Consider the following 19709-nt stretch of genomic DNA (forward strand, 5'->3'; position numbering starts at 1 on the left):
AAATTTTCGATAAAATCCTATGCAAGCCCTATTTAAAAACTGTGTGGTAAAACGGAACCCTATTACTAAGATTCCGCAGTCCGTCCGTCTATCTGTCTGTCTGTAACGAGGCTGTATCTCATAAAACGTAATAATTGTGCAGTTAAAATTTACGACGATGACGTACTTCTTTTGCCGCTTTTTTTGGTCGCATTTGCTCGTTACTGATAACGGCAATAGGTAGACGGTGTCATTACAATAGAAGAAATATTACTCCTATACCACATACATGATTTTTTTTAGAAATTAGAACAATTGAAGTGTTTGTTTATGATTTTGAAATAACTGTCTCTTTTAAAACAAGATATGATAACTTGAATGATAGCAGAACTCTTTCTATCAATGTTTTAATAATTCAAAGCTCAATGTGTAACGTCCGAAAAAGCAATAAACGTGTCGGAATGTCTGTAGGTAAGGAAATGCATATTGTTAGGACAACAGATATAACCACCAATACAACACAATAAAACTAAATTTCTTGGGTATAATTAAAAGCTTCTAGTTACTATAGGCTCAATACTAATTTTATCATTTGTCAATTTTTAAAAGTAAGCAAAAGAATTCTTTAAGACTATTTATACACCTGGCAATAACTTTTGTCGTTTACATTTTTTAACATATGGCAACCCAGTACTACTGTTTTTGACACGCCTTAGTGAGCGATATCGTGTTATTTTCCTACTTTTTCGTAATTAATCGTATTAATTTTAACTTGAGTGTGTTAAATTGTGTGTATAACTGTCTAATTGTGTAGTGCTCTGTGTTAATTACAGCACTTTCTTCAAAATAGCGTCGATTTTAAGGTAAATGCTAACACAATAAATGTCAATAATTTACACGACCGATTAAAGAAGTGGGCTTTACTTCAGTTGTTTTCGCTAAAAACATAACCTATTGTAATAGGCCGGGTTATAGCATTTGTGGATCCCAGTGTTTTGTTTATTCTTAAAAACCCATTGTTTTACTTATTTGATTAAGTTTTCAGAACAGATCTTTTAAATAACTTCAGGTGTGACTTCAACTCACTGTGAGTTATGTTATTTTAAGGTTTAAAAACTGTTCTGTGTAAGGAGTTTAAATCAGAATGACTCACTAGTCGGTACTTTCACTAAGGGACGGACATTTGTTTTATCAATGCTATTCTTATTCAATAGAACAAATATTGTTTAAATTTGTTTATCCATCGCTATTTGCTTCACTGTCTTATAAGTAACGACCGTAATATGAAATGTAGTTGAACACATTGTATCGAGAATACAAAGGCATTAATCATCACAATATCAAAAATTCAAAATTCATTTATTTCAAGTAGGCCTAATATAAGCACTTTTGAAACGTCAAGTCTGTCTGTGTGTAGTGCCTCTACCACCGGTTCGGAAAGCAGATTCTACCAAGAATAAGCCGGCAAGGAACTCAGCAGTTGCTCTTTTCCAACATTAACAATTAACCTTTTTCAATTCAAAATTCATTTTTCTATCTTGTGAGAGATGAAAGCGGGGCGGGATGATTCCAAGCAACCTTGTCATTAAGAAATTCATCAATTGTATAATAACCTCGCTGTAATAAATGTGTTTTAACACATGCTTTAAACTTATGCATTGGTAGGTCCAAAATTACCTTAGGAATCATATTATAAAAGCGTATACTCAGTCCCACAAATGACTTCTGCACCTTTCGCAGACGATATGCAGACGTCACTAATTTATGACCATTTCTTGTAAGTCTACTGTTTATATCCACTTTTTGTTTATAAAGACTAATATGTTTTCTTATAAATACTATATTGTTATAAATATATTGTGAGGCTACCGTAAGGATACTTATGTCTTTAAATTTTTCACGGAGGGATTCACGTGATTTAAGTTTATATATTGACCGTACAGCTCTTTTCTGCAATATGAATATAGTTTCAATATCAGCAGCTTTGCCCCATACTAAGATCCCGTAAGACATCACACTGTGAAAGTACACAAAGTAAACAAGTCTTGCTGTTTCTATGTCAGTAATCTCTATCAGTCAATCAACCTATTACCTGCCCACTATAAAGCACGAGTCTCCCCTCAGAAAAAGAAGGGATGTAGTCCAACACACTGGCCGTCGGCTTAAGGGTGTTTGAAGATTACCACTGGAGTGGTAGACTTCAAACACCCTTTAGAACATTATAGAGAACTCTCAGGCATGCCTGTTTTCTTACAATCTTTATCTTCAAACTGAAGCAAGTGATTATTGTTTAATTCATCATTCATTCAATCATCAATATCATAATATCAACCTCAGGAACTTCACAATCTTGTTCCTCCTTCCCCGTTCTACCACAGAACAGCGAGACACAGTGAGCGGTGGCATCCTTATGTGGTTGATATTCCATCAACACGCACAAAACGTTTTTATCTACGTTTCTGATAAGCTAAGATGTGGAACACCCTCCCTGCAACTGTGTTTCCTGCCACATATAATTTGAGTACCTTCAAGGCTAGAGGGAATAGGCTTTTTCTCATCATTGCTTTCTAACGGGCATGATTGTCGTCAAGGGCTGGCCTATCGTTAATAAAAAAAATATAACCGGCCCACTTCATGGCACAGATCTTCATCCACAATGAGATGGGTTAAAACTGGTCCACCACACTGGCTCCACTGGGCCGCAGATTAGGGGCCATCACACACCTTTCAATGTCTTGTGTTTCAATCAATGTCAAAATCAATGTCTTCATTATGAAGAACTCTGTAGCAAATGATATTTTAATTACTTAAAATGCACAGAACTTGGAGTTGCGTGCTGGGATTATAACAACACAAGAAGTAAAATATGAAATGAAAGAATGCAATCTGGTGTGGTGACTATGGGTAAACCCTTCCATTTGGAGGGGTTTTTAATTCAGCAGTTGTGAACAGTCCACTGATACAGACTATTTATGACGATGAATTATTTGTATCTACCATCACATAACATTGACTTGTCCATTTAAGACAGAATGTAAAAGAAGTTAGAGGCTGTACTGTGTGAAGCAGTGATAGCTCTGTGGTTAGGATATTGGCGTTACTTTTGGTGGGACGAGTTTGAATCACAAACACCTTTAACTTTTCAAACGATGTGGATTTCAAGTGATAAAAATATCACTTGCTTCATGAGTGATGGAAAACATAGCGAGGAAACATGCATGCCTGTGAGTTCTATATGATGTTCTCAATAGCATGTGGAGTACCCCAATCTGCACTAGACCAGCATGTTGGACTACAGCCTAAACCCTCCTTTAGGGAGGAGACCCTGTAATGGGTTGCTATTATAAGGAAAAAGTTTTTTGTAGTTTGTACCAAATGGGCTCTGAAACTTTACCAGACTGATTTTAACCATTTAATATTAATATTGAAACTTTACCAGACTGATTTTAACAATTTAATATTAATATTGAAACTTTACGAGACTGATTTTAACCATTTAATATTAATATTGAAACTTTACCAGACTGATTTTAACAATTTAATATTAATATTGAAACTTTACCAGACTGATTTTAACCATTTAATATTAATATTGAAACTTTACCAGACTGATTTTAACCATTTAATACCAATAAAAAGCTATTCTGTCCAGAAGTAACATAAGTTTTCCGGCAGGGGCAAGTTGGGAACTCTAATTACTGAATTTTCTCTGGCCTGGTCTGTTGGAAGGCCTCAGCCATGGCTAGTTAACACCCTACAAACAAAGACGTGCCGCTAAGAGCTTTAGCATTCTTATACAATGTTGCGTAGAAAGTGATTAAAAATATGAGTTAAATATAACTGGCATACTCGCTAACAAGTTCTTCCGTTCCCCTTCTTTTTTATAAATTTAAAATGCACATAGATATTTCGCGGCCTGAGCGCTTTACCACTAAGCTACGGCTTTCACACCGCCGATGCCTGAATGACTATATGCCTTTTTTTAGTTTTATAACGACTATAGCGACATCTAGAAGGAAACACTGCAGTTTCGATCTAATTTTCAAAGGTCCGTACAATGAAACACTTTTTAAACAAGAGATGCCACATTGCTTTTTTTTCTTATTAATATTAATAATTGTTTTACCTACACTTGGATGATATATCAATTTTATAAATTTCCATAACCATTCGCGTGACTTTGCTAACTTATGTTAGAATAAAATAAAAACTGATGTAGTATTACCATTAAATATCGCCGTAAGAGGAAATAAAACTAGCTCACATGAGTATTAAAATGAAAAGTTTATCTGTGTTCCAGAACCCCGTCACCAATGGCCACCCTCACGGACCCCTATGGCACTACAGGTCAGCTCACCCTAAAGTGGGACCCCAAGAACCTGGAGATAAGGACCATGTCGGTGGAGCGCACCCTCGAGCCCTTGGTGCTGCAGGTCACCACTCTGGTGAACAGCAAGGATAAAGCGGCTAAGAAGAAAAGACGTGAGTTTGTTTTATGTCTGACGCATCTCGCTAACTTTATTTTAGTCTTGTACGGGAGCCATGGTAATACGCTCGAACGTAACAATACGAAGATCTTCCTCCGAGCGGGTGATCGTGCTCGGGGACCGATGCAGGATTATTGTGGCGCCATCTAGTTTGGTAATGTGGAGACCGCTACAGTCTTATTAGATTATGACAGCTTTGGAATCCTCATAAATTTAGTTTAAACTTACCGACTATGAAACATTTTTACCGTCACAAAAAGTTCAAAAAAAAAGTCCGCGAAAGCATATGCCTCTTCTATATCTTTTAAGGTTGACTTATACGCGGATAATAATATATATAAAATTCGTGGTAAATTCTGCAGATAAAACTTAAGTCAAAGTCAAATATATCTTTATTCAGTTCTTTCAATTCGTACATTTCATAAAAAATATGTAAACCCGTGAATCGATGGTGATAATTACATTCATAACTAAAGCTGCGAGAGTTACAATCGCGCTCTGCTCTAAGTCTAACAAACCCTGTTTTTATAACAGCGGGCAAGTCTAAACGTGCGAGCGCCCTCGTGGCGACCGTGGAGCGTGCTACGGAGATCTTCATAGAAAGGGGGCAGACAATCGCCTATGAGAACCCGGAGATCACCCAGGAGATGCTAGCCGCCGTGGAGGAAGTCAGAAAGGCTGGTAAGATTCACCCTCTATTCATCTCAGTCGAGCCTTAACTTTAACGTATTTATCCATTGAGACAATTTAGCAGAATCATGCACTGAAATATGGTCAAGGATTATTATGAAAATTAAGCTTGCATTGCTATACTTCGCGAAAAGCAGGAGAATTGTTAACAATCATTCGTTGTAAAGTCTACACCTCCTGAGGATGCTCCAGTTACCGACCTGTTTGGTGTGGAGTATAAAAATTTAAGAATTTATAAATTACACCATACAGACACAGATATCCTGCTTTTCGCGGAGTATAGCAAATTAAGCTTAATTTTCATAATATAACATGTAATTCCGGAAAGTAACGTAAACGTAAGTTTCAAATTGTTTTTCTGTGAAGAATTAAATAGACATGTTCCCTCTAAACTGCATTCAAGGGGCGAATAAAAAAATAATTTCTTGGACATTCAAAAACCCGCAATTGGAGAAGTGTATTTTTATAAGTTTCTACTTATATAATGTAACACTGAAAAAAACTACTAAAAACGAAAATGAAAATTAATAAATGGTGGAAAATGGGAAGGAGCTCGACTTAACTTTCGGGAGGCCGAGTTCGAATCTCAGCACGCACCTCCAACTTTTCTAAGTTACGTGCTTTCTTTTGTTTAATTTAAATTATAATTAATTGTTTATTAATGTCGTTTGGATTTAAGAAAGTATTATTAAAGAAAGTAAAAGTTGGTGTAAGAATATTTTTTTTTGGATTGTTAGTTCCTTGCATTTTATTTTTTGTTCTATTTTAATATTGCACTTTGGTACGCACTTGGTATGCACTTGCTATTACTACAAAAACTTTGGATTTTTTTTCGAGTCTAAACATATCGAAGAGTTACCAAGTTTATTTAGTAGATTTATAAATATAGATAGATTGGAGTTTCAGGTACGAGGCCACAAGCTATTGGTCGACCTGTAACCATATCATGAATGATCTATTAGAGCCGCAGTGTTTACGTGAATAACAATCGAACACGCCAATGCAGGCAAATATAATTATTACGTTGTTACATATTAATTTAAACAAAAAACACTTTGAATGGCCAAGCAGCCGGCGGCCAGGGCTCCAGAGTGAGGAACCTCCTCACAATACGCGCCGTTTCAATGACTGCTTTCTGTATCCGACAACCAAGCGATAGCTTCTTAAGATGTCGGTCAAAGCTTTTCGCGAGAAGACCATTGACTGAAACGACTATCGGAACAACAACGGTCGACTCAACATTCCACACGGCGGTAATCTCGTGAGCAAGGTCCAAGTATTTGGATACTTTTTCCTTTACGTAAACTTATAGAAAAGTCCTTTTATAGTATAAAGGATTACGTAATCGATAAAAAAGCTTGTGTGCAAATTATTGTTCTAACCAGGTTGCTCTTGTAATAATTTTAAATGACATTGTGAGATGGTGATAACAAAAAAAAACACCCGGCTAAGTTTGTTGTGGGTTTCTTCTTAGACCAGGACGCGTTTGGAACCCTCGTAGCTTTAGTTTTAAGTTTACGAATGTGGTTATCGCCGTCATCTCACTACCGTGTAATTCTTATGTACGCATCAAAAGTGCCACCTATATTTGAATAAAGATATTTTTGACTGTTTTTCAGCTTTCACCAGAAATTCAAATTTCAAATTCAAAATTTCTTTATTCATGTAGGCCTATCACAGGCACTTATGAAGCGTTCATACATACATGTTCACATAATTGTAACGGGATGGTGATAACTTCGTTCGCCAACTTAAATCTAAAGCTACGAGGATTCCAAACGCGCCCCGGTCTAAGAAGAGCCCACAACAAACTTAGCCGTCACCTGTTAAGCTATTACTGTGATGTGACATAGTAATGTCAACAATGACTATTGTTCATTCGTCGATACAAGCCGGAGATAGTGTAGTCATGCGGCAGACGTGCCATTGTGCGAATTCAAATTCATTTATTTCAAGTAGGCCTACTTTATAAGCACTTTTGAAACGCCAAGTATGCATGTTTGTGTGACTCTACGACCGGTTCGGAAAGCAGATTATACCGAGAAGAGCCGGCAAGAAACTCATTAGTTGCTTTTCTTTTCCAACATCAACATTTACAATCATTTTGCTATCTTGCGGGAGATGAGAGCGACGCTGGCTGCTTCCAATCTACCTTGTCATTGAGGAATTCATCAAATGTATAGTAACCTCGCTGTACTAGATGCGTTTTTACACATTTTTTAAATGTATGCATCGGTAGGTCAAGAATTTCCTTAGGAATCATGTTGTAAAAGCTTATATATTATTATACTTATACTATTTGTTTTCTTTTTAGTTTTCCTAATCCTAAGGTTGCTTGGCAGAGATCGCTACTTAGCGATAAGGCCGGCTTCTGTATCCTGCTTCATTCTTCATGTGTTTGTTCTTTTTTTGTCTTGTTTGAGTGGTGTACAAATAAAGAGTATAAATAAAAAAAATAAATACTCAACCCCACAAAGGAGTTCTGCACCTTTCGCAGACGATATGCAGATATCACTAATTTGTGACCGTTTTTTGCTCAGGCGCGGCCAATGGGGCTGGCGGCGCGTGAGTTCTCGTCGGAAACGTCTCAATCGCGCCCCGGTCTAAGAGCCCACAACAAACTTAGCCGTCACCTGTTAAGCTATTACCGTCATGTGGAATAGTAATGTCAACGATATAACCGCCGATACAAGCCGGAGATGGTGTAGTCATGCATTGTGCTCAGGCGCGGCCTTTCATTTCTCACAAGATAGAAAAATGAATGTTAAAATATAAAATGTAAATTTTTGATGTTGGAAAAGAGCAACTGCTGAGTTTCTTGCCGGCTTCTTCTCGGTAGAATCTGCCTTCCGAACCGGTGGTAGAGTCACTACACACGGACAGACTTGACGTTTCAAAAGTGCTTGTATTAGGCCTACTTGAAATAAATGAATTTTGAATTTTGAATTTTTGAATTTTGAATTTTTGAATTTTGAATTTTTGAATTTTTTGAATTTTTTGAATTGTGCTCAGGCGCGGCCATGGGGCTGGCGGCGCGCGAGTTTTCGTCGGAGCCGTGCGCGTCGAGCGTGCGCTCGGGCATGGTGCGCGCGGCGCGGGCGCTGCTGTCGGCGGTGACGCGGCTGCTCATCCTGGCCGACATGGTGGACGTGCAGCTGCTGCTGGGCCAGCTGCGCGGCGTGGAGCGCGACCTGCAGGCGCTGCGCGGCGCCGCGTCGCAGGCCGAGCTGGCGGACGCGGCGCGGCGCCTGGCGCGCTCGGCCGCCGCGCTGGCCGCGCAGGCGCAGCGCCGCCAACGCGAGCTCAAGGAGCCGCGGCTCAAAGACGAGCTGGCGGCCGCGCGCGCCGTGCTCAAGAAGCACTCCACCATGCTGCTCACCGCCTCCAAGGTGCGCATCTTAAATAAATAAATAAATAAAATCTTTTATTTGGGATAAAAACAACACATAGCAATTAACATATAAGGTACGAGTTTTACAAATAAAAAATAAAAAAATAAAGTTATCATTAACAAATTAAACTTTTTAAAAATAAAAGCAAGGATCTTAAAGTTAGGTTACAAAATAAATATGCTAAAAACAAACAAATATAGTTCCCTGGCGGCAGTGACATATCTGTGGTGTTGTTCCTCCCAAACAGAGTATCGCCTCAACGTTATGCTGTAGCAGTGGTTTTATGATCACTGCTACAGCGCTGATTTTCAGGCGACCTCTCTTCTTTTGATTTATGGCTTTTCGTGGTGCCAAAACAGCACAATCTACTTCGCCAGTGTCAAGTAGCTTGAAAAAGGCACGAACTAGAGTGGTCAGTAAAGAAAAAGAAATGTCTATTTCATAACTTCGACCTGCAATAGTAGTTGTTAGTGAAATGAACTAAGTACGCATGAATTTAACAATCGTTTGAAGATAAAATAGAATTCAAATTTTATATCCAAAATATAAAAATCATAGTTTTAATTAAGGTGCGCATGGCGACTGTTTGATAGATTCTTTTTTCTTTTTTTTTTATTAGCCTCCAAGGTATGGAGGGTAGAGGCAAGGAGAGTCATCTGTGTATATGAAAAAGTGTCGTCAAAATGTATTAAATTAGGATGGCGCCACATTTGCATCAGGGTAACTCTTAAAAGAAGCGCCAAATATAAATATTGTTAGAGGAAGCGCCAAATATAAATATTGTTAGAGTAGGCTTGAAAAATAAACAAGGAAGTAAGGTTATATTTACCACGATATTTTGTACAACGTAAGTTGTTGAAATTCTCAATAATTAACTACTTTAGTCGATAATGACATTAAATTTTTTAACTCGGCATACTTCAATTCATCTACGATTGCTACATTCATACCATACCCTGTGCATCCACCAGCGCCATTGTGAAGGATTTTTGAACTGTTATTTAGCGCATACAACAGGACACTTCTTCAACTTTTCTCCCATATAAGATGACTCTCCTTACCTCTACCCTCCATACTCCAAGGTGCGTATGGCGACTGTTTGATAGATTCTTTTTTTTTTTTTTTTTATTAACGATAGGCCAGCGTTTGACGACAATCATGCCCGTTAGAAAGCAATGATGAGGTCTAGGTTGGAGCACGCTTGCCTAGAAAAAGCCTATTCACTCTAGCCTTGAAGGTACTCAAATTATACGTGGCAGGAAACACAGTTGCCGGGAGAGCGTTCCACATCTTAGCGGCACGTATCAGAAACGTGGATAAAAAACGTTTCGTGCGTGTTGATGGGATATCAACCACATAAGAATGCCACCGCTCTCGGTGTCTCGCTGTTCTGTGGTAAAAAAGGGGAGGGGGGAACAAGATTGTGAAGTTCCTGAGCACACTCACCGAAGTATATCCGGTAAAAAACCGATAAACAGGCAACATTACGTCGGTGCTGGAGACTATGTAGTTTCGCCTGCGTTAACGAATTGTCGCCTATAATTCTCCTGGCCCGACGATCCACCGAATCCAAAGCTTCAAGTTGGTACTTGATTCTCATTAATCTGTGGCCGAAGTGATAGGTAATGGCTACAATATGGATTTACATCTTCATGATGATCGGTTCAGTAGTTTTTGCTTGAAAGCGTAACGAACAAACCTACATTGACATTTATAATATTAGTAGGGATAGGGATATATGTGTAGCATCTGCCCACAACGTCGTCTGCGTGGACTTCAAAATTGGGAGGTCTAGGAGCTTCACTCGTTAATAATTTTCAATTTATAACTACTTAAGGAATCGAGATAGAAAGTATTAGTAGAAGGCCACATGCATGCCAATTTCATCAAAATCCAAATCCAATTGAGTAACAAACAGGAAAATCTGCACAGTGCAATTCAATACTTATACAATGAATAATAGCTAACTTGGCAATTGTTTATTGTAATAATAGCTAACTTGGCAATTGTTTATTGTAATAATAGCTAACTTGGCAATTGTTCATTGTAATAATTGCTAACTTAGTAGTCTGCTCCGGCATCGAAGCAAAACGTGGTAGTGTGGAGTAAAAAGATTTATGGCATCATATATTGCACGGGGCAGATTACCAGGTTCCCGCGGACCATAGCAAATTAAGCCTACTGTAAGTGACGTCTGCGTACTAGCTGTGCCTGGCCCGCAGGTGTACGTGCGACACCCCGAGCTGGCGGCCGCCAAGGCCAACCGTGACTTCGTGCTTCGCGCCGTGTGCTCCGCCGTCGACACCATCTCCGCCGTGGCGCAGGGCCGCCCGCTGCCGCCCTCAGGTGACGCATTTGATAACCCTCACCCACAGCCGTAGCCTTCCTCGAAAACTGGCCTGTCAAAGACAGAAAAGATTTTTCAAATCCGCCTGGTAGTTCCAGAGATTAGCGCGTTCTAACAAACAATTGAAAACACCCTTGAACCCTACTATTAATATTTCTTTTTTCATCATTATCGAAATTCAAAATTCATTTATTTCAAGTAGGCCTAGTTTATAAACACTTTTGAAACGCCTAGTAAATTTACAATATAGTATAAAGTAGCTGTTGGATACACCACATATAAACCTTAAAGTTAGATATATATATATAAAAGAGAAAGTGTGTGGGTATGTTCCGTATAGGCTCCGAAACGACTGGACCGATTTCAATGAAACGTTCAGGGAATCTCCGGATTGACCTGGCGAGTAATCCTGTAAAGTTTGGTGACGATCGGAGCACTCCTATTTTGAACTCTCAAACTGTCAAATACAGCTTATATTTACTACTAGCTGTTGCCCGCGACTTCGTCTGCGTTTGATTTTGGTTTCTTGATGTGGCGTTTAGTTGTAGTTCTAAGAAAAATTAAAGTGTTCAGTATCGCTAAGCCTTAAATGAGGGGTTTGCTGATTACCGCTGAGGAGTTGTGTCCTCTATCACACATTCAGATCCACACAAAGTTTGAGCAAAATTAAACACATATTATAACCTGTATAGTACAAAAATGATTATTTAAATCGGTTATAATTTGTCGGACTTATGGTGTAAAATCGTGAAACACTCATCCCCTCTCCCAAAGGAACCGAGCTTAATGTCGGGATAAAAAGTATCCTATATTACTTCTAACACTTCTAAGAATATGTGTACAAAGTTTCATGAGGATCGGTTAAGTAGTTTTTGCTTGGAAGCGTAACAAACAAACTTACATTGTCATTTATAATATTAGTAGGGATAGGGATAGGGATAATTTCTAACGCGTGTACATAAGAACACACACGTTTTTTTTTAATTCCACTACAAGTTAGCCCTTGACTGCAATCTGACCTGGCAGTGTAAGATGGTAGCGGGCAAAGCGGTAAAGCGTCGGAAACACGTTAAGCCCCTAACTCGCATTCGTCTAACATTGGTCGCCAATAAGCCGATGATGACTCCCACATTCTATATTGCAGGTAACAGCCGCGTGCCAGTGGAGGGTCCCGGGGAACTTGCGCAGGCGCTTGACGATTTCGATGTGAGTATTGCATTAACTGACCCTAAGATGAATTAGTAATTGTATGGTACAGAACCCTTTCCCTTTGACCTGTGTGTGTGTGTGTGTGCGCAGGAGCGCATGGTGATGGAGCCGCTGGCCTACTCGGAGCTGCGCACGCGCCCGTCGCTGGAGGAGCGCCTGGAGTCCATCATCTCCGGCGCCGCGCTCATGGCCGACAGCTCGTGCACCAGGTACCGGGCTCGCCCTCTACTGAGACCTCATTTTTAAGTACAATGGAACCACCTTTATTTGGGGTTCCCCTTCAACTAATGCCTCATATTGTGAGTTCAGTGGAAGAACCAGGTCCTGGGGTTCGCCCTGAAGTAAGATCTCACGTTATAGTCTAATGGAACCACCAGTCAAGGGTTCGCCCGATACTAAGTCACGTTTTAAGTCCAGTGGAAACACCCGGCACTGGGGTTCGCCCTCTACTGGGACCTCAATTATCAGTCTAGCGTAACAAACAGGCGATGGGGATCGCCCCTTAACTAGGATCTCACGTTATTAATCCAGTGAAACAACCAGGTGTTCGTGGGGTTCGCTCTTAACTAAGACCTCGCGTTGTTAGTCCAGTGGAATCACTAGGTCCTGTGTTCGCCCTCTACCTAGTCACCTAAAAAGTCCAGTGGAACCACCGGGTTCTAGGGTTCGCCCACTACAAAGACCTCACGTCCGTGTTTAAGTCCAGTAGAACCAATAGGTACTGGGTCTGGTTTACGCCCTACGTCTACTGGGACCTCACTTTATAAGTCCAGTGGAAACACCAGGTATTTGGATTTGCCCTCTTCAAGGTCCTCACGTTTTAGTTCAGTGGAAGAACCAGGTCCTGTGGTTCGCGCTGAAGTAAGATCTCACGTTATAGTCTAATGGAACCACCAGTCAGAGGTTCGCCCTATACTAAGAACTCACGTTTTAAGTCCAGTGAAAACCATCAGGTACTGTATCCGGTTTTTCAAACTGAGGTCTCGCTGATGCGATCGTCACTAGCCCTTCAGGTGGGACCAGTGTTTCGCCCTCATCTAACACCTCACGTTTTAAGTGCAGTGGAACTACCAGGTACTGGATCTGGTTGCTCGCACTGAACTGAAACCTCTCTTTACGGCAGCTATTGGTAAATACGTACGACTAGCACAAAAAAAAACGTCCACCGAGCTGGTGTTGAGCTTGGGGACCGAACGAAAAAAGGGGTATTTAAGAGGTTTAGTTTTTGTTTGTTGAAAAACGGTAATAAATGTAACAAAACTTAGAACAAACTTCTGTGACGGGTATATAATAATAACTAATAAACAATAAAATATAATACGACAATATCGCCATCTAGCCCCAAAGTAAGCGAGCTTGTGTTATGGGTACTAAGATGACTGATGAATATTTTTATGAATAATATACATAAATACTTAGAATATACATATAAACACCCAGACACTGAAAAACATTCGTGCTCATTACACAAACATTTTCCAGTTGTGGGAATCGAACCCACGGGCTTGGACTCAGAAAGCAGGGTCGCTGCCCACTGCGCCAGTCAGCCGGGTATATATATCAAACGCAAAAAAAATAATACAGACAGATACTCAGCAACCAATGAGAAAACAACCAAACACAATTGGATATCCCAACCGACACAATCATTGTGTTGGTCTTGTGGTGTCACCTTTAAGTTTTTTTTGTCTGACCAATACAACAGGCATTTGAAGTAGTTTTCCTGTTCGCAGGGACGAGCGTCGCGAACGCATCGTTGCGGAATGCAACGCCGTGAGGCAAGCCCTCCAGGATTTGTTGCACGAGTACATGAGCAATGTGAGTGCGTGTGTTAAAACCCGTCCGAGTTCGTAACACCCGGGTGAATTTGTAAAACCCGACTGAGTTTGTGACTACTAATTCAGACGCGTATTACTATGGGTGGCCTTATGAATACTGGGGTAGTTTTTTTTTCTTTCTAATAATTGACGGTCAAAGCAGATGGCACACCTAATGGTAAGTAGAAAAGCGCCTATAGACAGTATAACGTCGCAACGCAAGTACGAACGTTCTACAAATTTCCGCCTTTTGTCTGTCAACCTAAGGCGTAGGTTTTAAGCATCGACACCAACAACTGCACCTTTTAGACCGGAACGCAGTATTGCAACAATGCCATCTGAGCGGCACGAACAATCGTGGGATAGTACTTGCCCGGACGAGCTCTGTCACGATAAGCTCGTCTATCGTACTACGTGGTTGTTCTTATACTCAACAAGTATCCATCTCATCCTAGGATTCTTATTATCGTCCTAGTATTCATGCGCCACACCTTACGTTGTGACAAAGATAAATATAGTGCCATAAGATACAGAAAATTAACTGGTCACTATAATGTCTTGGTAAATAGTGGAAAGTATGTCTCCTATCTACAAACTGAGCCACATCTTGTCACTCTACGTTATATCCACTTAATGAGGTATATATCCCTAGCGATAGCTGAATTTTGTTATTTATTTATTTATATTTATATATTACGAATATTTATTTAAATTATATATGTATTTGTATCTTTAAGTCGAAGTCAAAGTCAAATATTTCTTTATTCAAATAGGCACATAGATGCCACTTTTGATGCGTTATTATATACAAAATGTGTACATAGCAGTGAGTAGTGATGGCGATAACTACAATCGTTAACTTAAAACTAAAGCTACAAGGGTTCCAATCGCGCCCTGGTCTAAGAAGAAGCCCACAACAAACATAGCCGGGTGTTTTTTTGTTATCACCATCTCACATTGTCATCAGAAAATATTTAAGAAGCAACCTGGTTAGTGCAATTGTTTACACCCAAGCTTTTTTGTCGTTTACGTAATCCTTTATATTATAATAGGACTTTTCTATAAGCTTTCACTTAATACAAACTTTGAACTTCTTTAGTGACATCCCCAAGATATCGACCGGTAATTTATTATTTATTTATTTTAAATGAATTGCTTATTTTGTGTAGTCTAGTGTACTGCACTGTAAGTTTATTTTTGCTTCTAACGTTCAAATTATTGCAGTCACATTTTCTTTTAAATTTTGATACATTTTTGTGAACATACATTAAATTTTCAAATATGTATTGGCTATAGAGGATATGAATATAGGATATTTACATTTTGCTATTTCTGTATCAACACTCTTGGCACTATCCCGTTCTCTTGCTGTGAGTCCTATCTACAACGGTTGCCTGTAAGAGATTAAGGCCGCCTTTGCATGTCTACATTGTGTACTGTATACTCCTTACTGTTTCTTTTCCTGTATGTTATACGTGCAATAAAGTGTTTCTTCTTCATCTTCTTTTCTTTTTGTATACATACATTTCGGCCCAGTTAGCTTGCCAAAGTGGCCGGGTTTTTGGTGGTCGTTCACGGCTTCTTTTCCGTCTTGTATGTTCACGCCTACCGTGTTCATGTCTGCAACATGCAACGTGTCGCAGACGGGGCGCTCGGAACAGTCGGAGGGGTTGGAGCGCGCGCTCGAGCAGATGTGCCGCAAGACGCGGGACCTGCGGCGACAGCTGCGGAAGGCGGTGGTCGACCACGTGTCCGACAGGTATTTCATAATAATACTAACAGAAGCTTTTATTCGGGAAATTTTAGCACCAACATCACAAGTCAATCGAAAAACGATTCAATTTAGGATTCAAACAAAACTCATACACACAAAATGGCAGATAACATATTGAGAAATATGTTATCCGCCATTTTGTGATGGCGACCATCTTAAAGCGATTTTTATAGCTAAGAAAACTCCCGCCTTACAACAAAAAAGAAATCAAAATCTGTACATCCGATCGGGAAAAAGTATGCCACAGACAGACATACACAAACAACCACACACACACACATAGACACTTCTAACTTATGAAACCCCATCGTTTTTGTGTCGAGGGTCAAAAAGTAAGTTCTAAGGAAAAAATAAAAAAGGTATGTAGACGTATCTGTCGTGTTATTTAATCCCAAAAGCAAGAATTTCATTTATTTATTCAATTAATTTGTGACGGTGCCCTCACAAATCAGCGCGCACCGTCCAGTACATTTGACGTGACGTCACAGTAGCCTAGGCAGTATGCAGCCAGCCTATGCCACCACACGAGCCACGAGTTTTAATACCCAGTTTAGTTTGTAATACCTGGTCGAGTTTGCAATACCCGACAGAGTTTATATTACTCGGCTGAATTCGTAATACCCGACTGATTTCGTATATCGCGTCTAATTTTGTAAACCAGACAGTTCGTAAAACCCGGCTAACTTTGGGAAACCAAGCTGAGGTCGTAATATCTGGTTGAGTTGGAATACCCGGCGGAATTTTTAATACCCGTCTGAGTTCGTAAAACCCGGCTGAGTCCGTGTTTCCGTTTCTGCATGCCGATAAACATATCCACTAGAGGACAAAAACCTTTAATTCGGTTCCAGCTTCTTGGAAACCAACGTGCCACTGCTGGTGCTGCTGGAGGCGGCCCGCAGCGGCAACGAGAAGGAAGTTGAGGAGTACGCGATCGTGTTCACCGAGCATGCCAATAAGCTTGTGGAGGTATGAGAATGTTAATTTTTTTTCACGACCTTACTGGAGCAACGTTGTGCGCTTTGAATTTAAGTGGGAGGTCCCGGCAAGAATCCGGCCGAATCGGATGATTGGCGCAGTTCGCAGCGACCCTGCTTTCTGAGCCCAAGGCCGAGGGTTCGATTCCCACAACTGGAAAATGGAAAAAAACAGTGTCTGTTTATATTCTAAGTATTTATTATTATATTTTGGGAATTTATAATTTTTGAATTTTCTCTCGTCTGCTCTGGTGAGAAGCTTTGGCCGTGGCCAGTTACCACCCTACACACAGATTTAGTGTTCTGGTGTGCTGTGCTAAAAACTCGATTCGCTTTTTTTTTGTAAACAAAAGTATAAAAGTATCGAAAAAAATGGCGGGAATTTCAAATTCTTTATCCTTCTGTATGTAGTGCGCGAGTGAATGACAATGTTCTTTTTTTTGAAATTCATGCACGTAGCACGACGTATCGAGCAGTAAGAAATTGGCTGTCCGCGTGAAACCCTTTCTTTGCGCAAGAGAGATAAAAAAAATTAAGGAGTGTTATAATGAAAGAGCTTCTCAACAGGTTGGCCTACGAATGAACATGAGCAAGACGAAGATTATGTCTAATGCTCATGTTCCGCTTCAACCAGTAATCGTTGAGAACACTGCACTCGAAATTGTTGACGAATACGTATACCTAGGACACACGATCCAGTTAGGTAGGTCCAATTTCGAGAAGGAGGTGAACCGCCGAATCCAACTCGGATGGGCAGCGTTCGGGAAACTCCGTGCCATCTTTTCGTCAGAAATCCCTCAGTGCCTGAAGACGAAAGTCTTCGAACAGTGCGTGGTGCCAGTGATGACCTATGGCTCTGAAACATGGTCGTTAACTATGGGCCTCATAAGAAGGCTTAGAGTCACTCAGCGGGCGATGGAGAGAGCTATGCTCGGAGTATCTCTACGCGATCGAATCAGAAATGTGGAGATTCGTAGAAGAACCAAAGTTACCGACATAGCTCAACGAGTCGCGAAGCTTAAGTGGCAATGGGCCGGGCACATAGTTCGGAGAAAGGATGGACGTTGGGGTCCCAAGGTGCTGGAATGGCAGCCCCGTACTGGTAAGCGCAGCGTTGGTCGACCCCCAACGAGGTGGACAGACGACATTAAGCGCGTCGCAGGTAGCCGCTGGATCCAAGCGGCTCAGAATCGTGGAACTTGGAACTCCCTACAAAAGACCTATGTCCAGCAGTGGACGTCTATCGGTTGATGTGATGATGATGATGATGATAATGAAATTCAGTACAACGTTATATCATCCGTTTTATAATATAATAGTTTCAGAATCTTTTATAGAGGATTTAAAGCATGGGAGTAAATAAAAGTTCTAAGCGTATAAACAGCGTAGGTGACTTCGTTTAATTCTATGTACTATATGATATGTGTATAGACGGCCAATTGGCGCAGTGGGCAGCGACCCTGCTTTCTGATTCCAAGGCCGTGGGTTCGATTCCCACTACTGGAAAATGTTTGTGCGATGGATGTTTTTCAGTGTCTGGGTGTTTATCTATTTATTTTAAGTATTTATATTATTCATAAAAGAAAATATTCATCAGTCATCTTAGTACCCATAACACAAGCTACGCATACTTTGGGGCTAGATGGCGATGTGTGTATTGTCGTAGTATAGTATATTTATATTTTTGTTTATTTATTGTCTTCAGGTCGCCAATTTGGTGTGCTCAATGTCCAACAACGAAGACGGCGTCAAGATGGTGCGCCACGCGGCCGGACAGATCGAGGCGCTCTGCCCGCAGGTACGTGGCGGAGCACACGTCAGCGGGGATCCACTGCCGCCGAGCGGCATCTATTGCTGCCTAGCGGCATTACTATGTTCCTTGCTAAGGGCGTGGTTACCTGTATGATAGGCCCCACAATCTTCGAAAGTATCTGCTTTATCCAAAAATATCCTGTTTTTGCAGAAATACAAAGTTTTGGCGATATAAATTGCAAATGATATATAAAAATATATAATAAAGCGTGTGCACTTATGTACACGCGTTAGAAGTTATAATTCTTTGGTGTAACAAGATAAAAATCTTCTCCAAAATGTTATCTTTTGCCTTATTCTACGTATGTAGAGAAAACGACACTAAAAATGAACACAAAGAAATAAAAAAGTTTCGTTATAACGCATTATCTATGTATCTCAGTACCGGACCGCCAAGTTCCACTGGACATGACAGTTTCGCGTGGTGCCCGCAGGTGATCAACGCGGCGCGCGTGCTGGCGGCGCGCAGTCGGTCGCGCGTGGCGCAGGAGAACGCGTCGGCCTTCGCGCGCGCCTGGGAGGCCGCCGTGCGCCTGCTCACCGACGCCGTGGACGACATCACCACCATCGACGACTTCCTCGCCGTCAGCGGTGAACTTCCACCGTGCTCACTAACATAACTGGCATGACTAACGCGTGACCTTGACGCAACTGCCAGTGCAAACTATCATAACGAATGCGTGACCTTGACGTAACTACCGCTGCTCCCTAATCGAAATAATGTGGTGACCTTGACGCAACTGCCACTGCTCAGTATCTTAACTAATGCGTGACCTGGACGCAACTGCCACTGCTCACTTTCACAACTTAGTGTGACCTTGACGCAACTGCCACTGCTCACTATCATAACTTAGCGTGACCTTGACGCAACTGCCAGTGCACACTATCATAACTAGAATGTGACCTTGACGCAACTGCCAGTGCACACTATCATAACTAGAATGTGACCTTGACGCAACTGCCAGTGCACACTATCATAACTAGAATGTGACCTTGACGCAACTGCCAGTGCACACTATCATAAATAGAATGTGACCTTGACGCAACTGCCAGTGCACACTAGCGTAGCCAGTGGCGTGCATAGAGGGTATGCACAGGGTATGCAGATGATATAAAATGATAAAAATCTCTACTACGAATTATTTATTACTTAAGGATAGGCATGATAAGAGTTATAAAAAGCCTACCCTTAAGTTTTTGTAACTCATTCAGCACGGCTAGTACGAGC

The 19709-nt window shown here is 40.8% G+C and overlaps 1 protein-coding gene across 2 annotated transcripts in view; it reads left to right on the forward strand.

Moving 5' to 3' along the window:
- Nucleotides 1-684: 684 nt before the first annotated feature.
- LOC120635860 (catenin alpha) overlaps nucleotides 685-19709 on the forward strand; it is a 102063-nt gene continuing 83038 nt past the window's right edge. For both annotated transcript variants that reach the window (XM_039907055.1, XM_039907054.1), the window contains exons 1-12: nucleotides 685-842; nucleotides 4280-4461; nucleotides 5001-5147; nucleotides 8169-8545; nucleotides 10771-10894; nucleotides 12040-12101; nucleotides 12195-12313; nucleotides 13838-13922; nucleotides 15565-15680; nucleotides 16544-16661; nucleotides 18375-18467; nucleotides 18916-19072. In XM_039907055.1, coding sequence (XP_039762989.1) covers nucleotides 4293-4461; nucleotides 5001-5147; nucleotides 8169-8545; nucleotides 10771-10894; nucleotides 12040-12101; nucleotides 12195-12313; nucleotides 13838-13922; nucleotides 15565-15680; nucleotides 16544-16661; nucleotides 18375-18467; nucleotides 18916-19072 — 1567 coding nt within the window. In that variant the 5' untranslated portion in view covers nucleotides 685-842; nucleotides 4280-4292. The remainder of the gene's footprint in view (nucleotides 843-4279; nucleotides 4462-5000; nucleotides 5148-8168; nucleotides 8546-10770; nucleotides 10895-12039; nucleotides 12102-12194; nucleotides 12314-13837; nucleotides 13923-15564; nucleotides 15681-16543; nucleotides 16662-18374; nucleotides 18468-18915; nucleotides 19073-19709) is intronic.

The sequence above is a fragment of the Pararge aegeria genome, chromosome 27, assembly GCF_905163445.1.
Source record: "Pararge aegeria chromosome 27, ilParAegt1.1, whole genome shotgun sequence".
Classification (NCBI taxonomy): Eukaryota; Metazoa; Arthropoda; class Insecta; order Lepidoptera; family Nymphalidae; genus Pararge; species Pararge aegeria.